Source organism: Medicago sativa, chromosome 7 (assembly GCF_051527215.1).
Source record: "Medicago sativa cultivar Bolivia chromosome 7, Bolivia_mono, whole genome shotgun sequence".
Classification (NCBI taxonomy): domain Eukaryota; kingdom Viridiplantae; phylum Streptophyta; class Magnoliopsida; order Fabales; family Fabaceae; genus Medicago; species Medicago sativa.
The window spans coordinates 94507914-94516147 of record NC_140755.1 but is presented as its reverse complement, the minus strand read 5'-3'; the positions used below and the strand labels follow the sequence as shown (position 1 = coordinate 94516147).

General features: G+C 36.3%; 1 protein-coding gene across 1 annotated transcript; it reads left to right on the top strand.

Moving 5' to 3' along the window:
* Positions 1-695: 695 nt before the first annotated feature.
* LOC146910548 (uncharacterized) lies at positions 696-1787 on the top strand. Its single transcript, XM_085729448.1, has one exon. It carries the CDS (start codon positions 696-698, stop codon positions 1785-1787), a length of 1092 nt encoding a protein of 363 aa, XP_085585574.1.
* The last annotated feature ends 6447 nt before the right edge of the window (positions 1788-8234 follow it).

The following is an 8234-nucleotide window of genomic DNA, read 5'->3' as shown; positions in this document are numbered from 1 at the left end:
CATCACAAACAATTCCTTTTTTAGTAGTAGAATGTTAGTTAACTTAGGACATTGGTTAAAGTATTTAAATAAGTAAGTTTGCAATAAAAAATGGGAAAGAATCCTCTTCATTTAGCAAAATAAATGGAGTATGCAATTTGGAGAGAGATAGATATATAAAACAGATAGTTGGATGCAAAATCAATTCGCCATGAACATGTGTAGAAATAACAAGTCTTAAAATAAGAACTACATCTTTAGTTGTAAAGCAACAAACAAATTGGTCGAGTTCTGCGATGCTCTCCTAGGGTAACGTCTTCCCAGCCGTCGTCCTTGTGAGCGGGTTTGGTGTCGTTCGGTGAGTTTCTATTCAACCTGAACGTGAGTGTTTGGCTTCTGCCTCCAACTTTGTGTTGCCCATTTCTATGGTGCCGCCTCTTAGGTTTGTGGGTTTAATTTAATTTCACTTTTCAATTGATTTATCTCCTATTATTATTACTATCACGGGTGAATCAAACATTAGGATTACAATTCTAGCTTTCAGCTTTGTGACATCACTGTTTCGGCAACTTTATAGTGGAGCTCCTGAAATTATTGAAATTGAATTAGGGGTTGTTGATGTTAGTGAGGGATGTTGTAATATCTCTTAATTCTAATTCTGCATTTGAAGAAATTTATGTTATGGCAGGACCTAAAAATCATGTATGTCGCAGAAAATGAGTCTTATAGGATGGAATTGTCGAGGTTTAAGAAACGTGGGTGTAGTTCCTAAATTAAAATACTTAGTCCGCTATTATAAGCCGGATGCTCTTTTTCTCAGTGAGACTCTTGTCCACTCTAATAAAACAGAAGAATTTCGCTATTTGCTTGGCTTTGATAATTGTCTAGTTGTTAGTAGTAATGGTCGGAGCGGTGGATTGGCACTATTCTGGCGTAATTCTTTTAATTGTTCTGTTGTGAATTACTCTTCTAATCATATCAGTGTTGAGGTTATCGATCCTTCTAGAGGGAAATGGCAATTTACAGGTTATTATGGTTTTCCCGAAGGTGATAGAGGGCGTGTTTCCTGGGATTTTTTGAGGCAAGTATCTCATAATGTTTCCATACCTTGGTGTATTTTAGGTGACTTTAATGACATCTTAGATGCCCGTGAAAAAAGAGGTGGTTCAGCTCGTGCAAGGTCGTTGATTAATGGGTTTCGCCAAGCTGTTTTTGATGCAGGTTTGATTGATATTTATATGGAGGGTTATCCTTTCACGTGGTTTAAAAGCTTAGGTACCCCGAGAGCAGTAGAAGAAAGATTAGACCGGGCATTTGTTACTAATGACTGGTTTAATTTTTTCCCAAATGCAAAGATTGAAAATATGGTAGCGCCAGCTTCTGACCATTACCCAATTCTTCTTCACAGGGAACCCATCCATCATCATGTGCAGCACAAAAGAAATTTTAAGTTTGAGAATGCTTGCTGTCTTGAACCAGGTATTCGTGACGTGGTATCTGATAGTTGGGGCTTGAATGCAGGTTTACCTATTGCTGAAAAATTAGAGAATTGTGCCAATGATTTAAGCTCGTGGAATAAGGCGAACAAGAATGATTTGAAACAGGAATTGGAAAATTATAGGCATGAACTGTTGCATTGCCGTAATCAAGGTGCAACCGCAGATCCTATGCAATTGACCAGTTTGAGAAAGAAAATGACCCAGTTGATGATTCAAGAGGACAAATATTGGCGGCAGCGAGCTAAGGTCCTTTGGTACAAAGATGGTGACCTTAACACTAAATTCTTCCATGCTTCTGCCACATCTTGAAAGAAGGTAAATCGTATTCTTACTTTAGAAAATGATGTCGGTGATAAAATTTCTGATGAGCAAGGAATGTGCCAGCTAGCAAGAGGCTATTTTGAGAATTTATTTTTGCAAAATAATAGTGTCCGCACGCCGGTTATTGCTGCCTTAGATAGTGTGATCACAATTGAGGATAATAATTTTTTAACTGCACCTTTTCAGCCTGAAGAATTCAAAGATGCTATGTTTTCTATGCATCCGGACAAATGTCCTGGCTCGGATGGATTTAATCCTGGATTTTTTCAACAATTTTGGTCTATTTGTAGTCCCGATATTTTTCAGGAATGTTGTTTATGGCTCAATAACAATCAATTCCCGCCTTCTCTTAACTCCACTAATATTGCGCTGATTCCAAAAGGGGAAGCACAAAAGTCGATGAAAGACTGGCGACCGATTGCGCTATGTAATGTCTTATATAAATTGCTTGCAAAAGTACTAGCTAATCGGTTGAAGCATATCCTTCACAAATGTATTTCGGCTAACCAATCTGCCTTTGTTCCAGGAAGGTCAATTCTTGATAATGCTATGATAGCAATTGAAGTTGTTCATCATATGAAAGTTAGTAGGCGTGTCAAAGATAAATATGTTGATCTTAAGCTTGACATTAGTAAAGCTTATGACCGCATTAATTGGCTTTATCTGAAGGATGTTATGGTGAAGATGGGGTTTGCTGACCAATGGGTCCGCTGGATTTTGATGTGCGTGGACACGGTGGACTATTCTGTTATTGTCAATAATAATATGGTGGGACCAATTATACCTGGCCGAGGGTTGCGACAAGGCGATCCCTTGTCTCCTTATCTCTTTATTTTATGTGCAGAAGGTTTATCAGCGCTTATTAGACAAGCTGAACGACGAGGAGACTTACACGACATAAGAATTTGCACTAATGCACCTGTCATTTCTCACATTTTATTTGCCGATGATTGTTTTCTCTTTTTCAGGGCCGAAGAGCGAAAAGCACAAATGATGAAAAATATTTTAGAGACTTATGAGGCTGCATCTGGTCAGGCCATCAGCTTGCCAAAGTCTGAAGTTTATTATAGTTTTCGTGTGGAAGCTCCTCTTAAAGATTCCATCACTAACACTTTAGGTGTTCGAGATGTCATGGGAACGGGGAAGTATCTTGGTCTCCCTTCTATGGTTGGGCGTAGCAAAGAAGCTACCTTTGGTTTTATAAAGGATCGAATTTGGCACAAAATCAACACTTTTGGAGTAGCAAATGTTTGTCCAAAGCAGGAAGAGAGGTAATGATAAAATCGGTACTCCAATCAATTCCTTCTTATGTTATGAGTATATATCTCCTCCCTAACAAATTGATTGATGGGATTGAAAAAAATGATAAATGCTTTTTGGTGGGGGCATGGGGGTTCTAGGAGGAAAGGTATGCATTGGTTGTCTTGGGAGAGATTGACTGTTCATAAAACTCATGGTGGTATGGGGTTTAAGGACCTTGCTTCTTTTAATATGGCGATGCTTGGAAAACAGGGGTGGAAGTTCCAAACAGATGTTGATAGCCTTGTAAGTAAATTATTTAAAGCTCGGTATTTTCCTAACAGTGATTTTTTAGGGTCAAGGTTGGGAAGTAATCCAAGTTATGTGTGGAGAAGCATTTTTACCGCTAAAATGGTTGTGAAAAAAGGTGCAAGATGGCGCATCGGTACAGGTGATAATATCCCTTTATTTGGTGCACCATGGCTTAAAGATGGATTGTCTTTTGCAGTTGACAATCCCATATTTGCGCCAATAGCCCATGCTAAAGTGAAGGATATTATTGATCAGCAACAAAAAGTATGGAATGCTCCTTTAATCTATAACTTGTTTGATCATAATACAGCACTATTGATTCTAAATACACTGTTACAACCTTTGGTTAGTGAAGGTAAACTAATTTGGAAAGCAGAAAAGAATGGTATGTATTCGGTGCGTAGTGCCTATAGAACTTGTGTTACTGAAATTGCAGATTATTCTCATTTACACGTACCAGGCCGTTGGCAACTTATTTGGAGATTAAAAGTTCCCCCAAAGATTAAGAATCTTGTTGGGCGAGTTTGTCGGGGTTGTTTTCCTACTAGAGCTCGTTTAAGTAGTAGAGGTATTCTTTGTCCCATTAACTGTGTGCTTTGTGATAGTAATTATGAAGATAGTATTCATGTCATTTTAGAGTGTCCTACTGCTATGCATATTTGGCGTGAGATTAACCTTTGGGACAAGATTAATCGTGCTCTTCGGCAAAATTATAACATGGATGCGTTGGTGTTCACTATGCTATCTACACTTAACCAATCTCAAAGTGCTCTTTTTGCTACAATTATGTGGAGCCTTTGGAAGAGACGAAATTTAAAATTATGGCAACAGAAGGTTGAAACGAATGCTCAAGTTTTGACTAGGGCGACGACCCTCCTAGAAGACTGGAGGTCCGCGCAACTCATCAGAAAAGCAGGTGGCACAAATCCAGCCGCACCTCAACATGAGCCAAGCACGCAAGAAGTGATTTGTTGAGAAAAACCAGCGAGAGGAAGGTACAAATGTAATATCGATGCCACATTCTCCTCCTCTCTTAACCGAGTTGGTATTGGCATATGTATCAGAGATGATGCATGTGACTTTGTGCTTGCGAGAACTGATTGGTTTTCTCCTCTATGTGAAGTCACGATAGGAGAAGCAGTTGGGTTACACACGGCGCTGCAGTGGGTATCAGACCTCCAATTTGATAATGTTGATTTTGTTCTAGATTCAAAGCAGGTCGTAGATTCTTTTCATACAGGAGTAGATGATGATAGCGAACTTGGTTGTATTATTACTGCCTGTAGACAATTGTTTCAGGATAGTTTTCAAAACTCTCATGTCGAGTTTAATAGGAGGCAAGCTAATGGGGTCGCTCATGAATTAGCGAGGGTAGCCCCATCTGAACCTAGCCCCACCATTTATGATGATGTACCGTCATGTATTTGGCACCTTTTGAGTAATGAAATGAATTGATTTCTTTCCTTTAAAAAAAGATAGTTGGTCCAACAATTAAGTGGGTCTCACCATCATTAATTACTTTTTATTTTTAAAAAAAAAAATTGGAGTCCAGATCCTCTCCATTTGGAGGATAAATGGCAATCACAATTTCCATCCTAAAATGTTGACATGTGGCAAAAAAAAACATTTCAATGGTCAAGATTTATTCAACTTAAATAAACTCATTTAGAAAATTGAAAACAGAGAAACTTCTGAGATCCACCATTCCCTTCTCTTTCATGTTACCGTCGTCTCTCTACCCTCTTCCCCTCTCTCAAATTTTTTCAATTGTCTGTTCCTCAAATTAGGTTATAATAAATATGTTTGTTCCTCAAATTAGGCTATAATAATTTGTTTCTTAGAGTTTCATACTAGATCAATAGTGCTGCCTGGACAAATAAAGCAGGGACAAATTAAAAAAAAATATCGTATACAGAGAAACAGATTAATTAAAAGATCAAAAGAGGAACATAAACACGATACGGAGTGACAAAATGATGACGGCGTGGACATCTGAGAAAATAGAGACTCCGGCTGAAATACGAACGCAAACAAAATGGAGTGACGAAGTGAGGACCCGAAAGTGGCGGAGCGACAGAGTACGGGTAGAAAGCGATACAGTTGGGAACGATGCAGAAACTGATGGATGGCAAATGAGGATGGTGCAGTGCCTAGCCAGCGACGGCGGTCTTGAAAACATCAACAGGGTTAACGGTGAAGAAGAAAATGAACAGTCTCTTCACTTTGTTAATATTTTTAAAAAATTTAATCTGAGCCATTGGTATGTTTTTTGCCACATGTCAACATGGAAATTGTGATTGCCATTTATCCTCCAAATGGAGAGGATCTGGACTCAAAAAATTGTGTATTCATATCTCCAAATGATAGAAATGGTGAGGATGATAAATGGAGAGGATCTTAACTCTTAAAAAGGATAGTGTAAATATTGTTAGGCTAAAACATGGTATTGGTCCCTGCAAAATAGACCAGTTTTGGTTTTAGTCCCTGCAAAATTTTTTATGGTTTTTGGTCCCTGCAAAAATAGGTCAGTTTTGGTTTTAGTCCCTGCAAATTTTTTTTTATAGTTTTTGGTCCCTGCAAAAATAGGTCAGTTTTGATTTTAGTCCCTGCAAAAAAATTTTTTTATAGTTTTTGGTCCCTGCAAAAATTTTTGTTTTTGAAAATAGTCTCTGACCCCAATTATGTGATGATTTGTCACTTTTGTGCATATGTGGCATATGTGCTTACTTAATAAAAAGAATATTATTTTTTATAATTTATATAACAATAATTATTTTTTAATTAAAAAATAATAATAAAACAGATACAATAATTATTTTTAAATTTATAAAAGTGACAAATCATCACATAAATGGGGTCAGAGACTATTTCCAAAAATAAATTTTTTTGCAAGGACCAAAAACTATAAAAAAAAATTGCAGGGACTAAAACCAAAACTGAACTATTTTTGCAGGGACCAAAATCTATAAAAAAAATTTGCAGGGACTAAAACCAAAACTGGCCTATTTTGCAGGGACCAATACCATATTTAAGCCTTATTGTTAAGACAAAAGTAAAAACTTGTATTTTCAAGACAAAGTTTTCATTAATTCCTTAACAAATGTTCTTAAAGCACTCGTTAGCAAGACTTTTTTTATTCACATTAACATCACCATCAATTCCAAATAATCCCTCCGGTCCTATTTATAAGAGAAATTTTGGTCAACAAAAGTTAATGTATCTGGTTAAAAAATTGGACCAAATACATTCATTTTTGTTGACCTAAATTTCTCTTATAAATAGGACCGGAGGGAGTAACATTCATCCACCTCCTCGCCAATCAAAGTCCCAACTACCAAGAGAAATTATAAGCTTTGCCGGGATTGATAGAATTGAATGAAACGGAATGAAATAGAATGGTATATAGATAAGGATTTTTATTGTTTGGATTTTAAAAAATGGGTTAATTATGTTTCTAGTCCCTATAAAATAGCGACCTTGTAAGTTTAGTCCTTACTTAATTTTAATAGCATTTTTAGTCCCTATAAAAAAAAATTACTTATAATTTTAGTCCCTGCTAAAACAAAGTTTGATTAATTATCTTAAACTCTTAAATTTTTGAACGATTTTTTTGAGACAAGATTAGAACACTATGAAAGGTTCGTTTACTAAAATTTAGAATTTTCTGACATGAAATGAATTAAATATGAATTTTTTAAAACGACAAAAGTTAAAGATAAAAAGTAATAAAATCTGGATGTAGAAATCAAATTTTGCGATAATTTTTTGCAGAGGAACTTTTAGTAATGTTCTAAACATGTCTGCAAAAAATTGTTCAAAAATTTAAGAGTTTAAGCATAAAATTAAACAAATTTGAATTGAGTAGGGACTAATACTCAGTGCAGAAAAACAAAATTAGGGACTAAAAATGCCATTAAAATTAAGTAATGACTAAACTTATAAGGTCGCTATTTTATACTCCCTCACGTCCTTATTATAAGAAACAATTGACTTTTTTAGTTCATAGAATAATTAATGTATCTTGTTATAAATATAGACTAGATACATCACTTACACAATGAACCTAAAAAGTCAACTTTTTCTTATAATAAGGACCGGAGGGAGTAGGAACTAGAAACATAATTAACCCTTAAAAAATTGAATAGGGTGAAATAGAATATGGTAGAATGCATTCGGTCTCATACCACTCGGTTCATTTTAAACTATCTAAGCAGAGCCTCAGTGCTGTGGGCAAGTGGCACATCAACATTAATGTAGGCAGGTAGGATAATCAATCCTCAAAATGCTGAAAAATTAGGCTGCTTCAGTGAAATTGGGAAACCTGCTTTTGGTCACGTTGTGTTATCTGGTCAGAAAGAAGTTTATGTGAAACCTACTCCATCCTGCCTTTAATATGAGCAAAACTTACACGTACTTTTTTGGTTATATCACTGGTCGTAGTATTGTTTTGGTGAGTTCCAAATTATGATATACACAACACCAACAACAATCTTAAATGAACCTCGTCCTGTCGTTCATTGAAATCCACAAAGGTCAGGATCCATGATTTCTACAAGTTGCTCCTCCTTGCTTTCTCTCCCTACTTGTATGGTGGAGACATGTTATATGCAAGTAACCACACAGCACTAGGTTGGGATCCTCTCGAGTAATTGGAAATTTTCAGTAGGAGAGAGACTCGTGGGATAAAATAAGAATTGGGATCCTCTCCATTTAAATTATTTTACTCCATGAATCTTTCTCTCCTAATGAAATTATCTGGTCACTAGAGCGGATCCTGACTCCATCGATCTCAAGGAGTCTTCCACCTATTTCAAAATGATCGTAGTATATACTCAATGATAATTTATCTTCATTTGAACAGTCCAATTATATACTCGTGTAAAA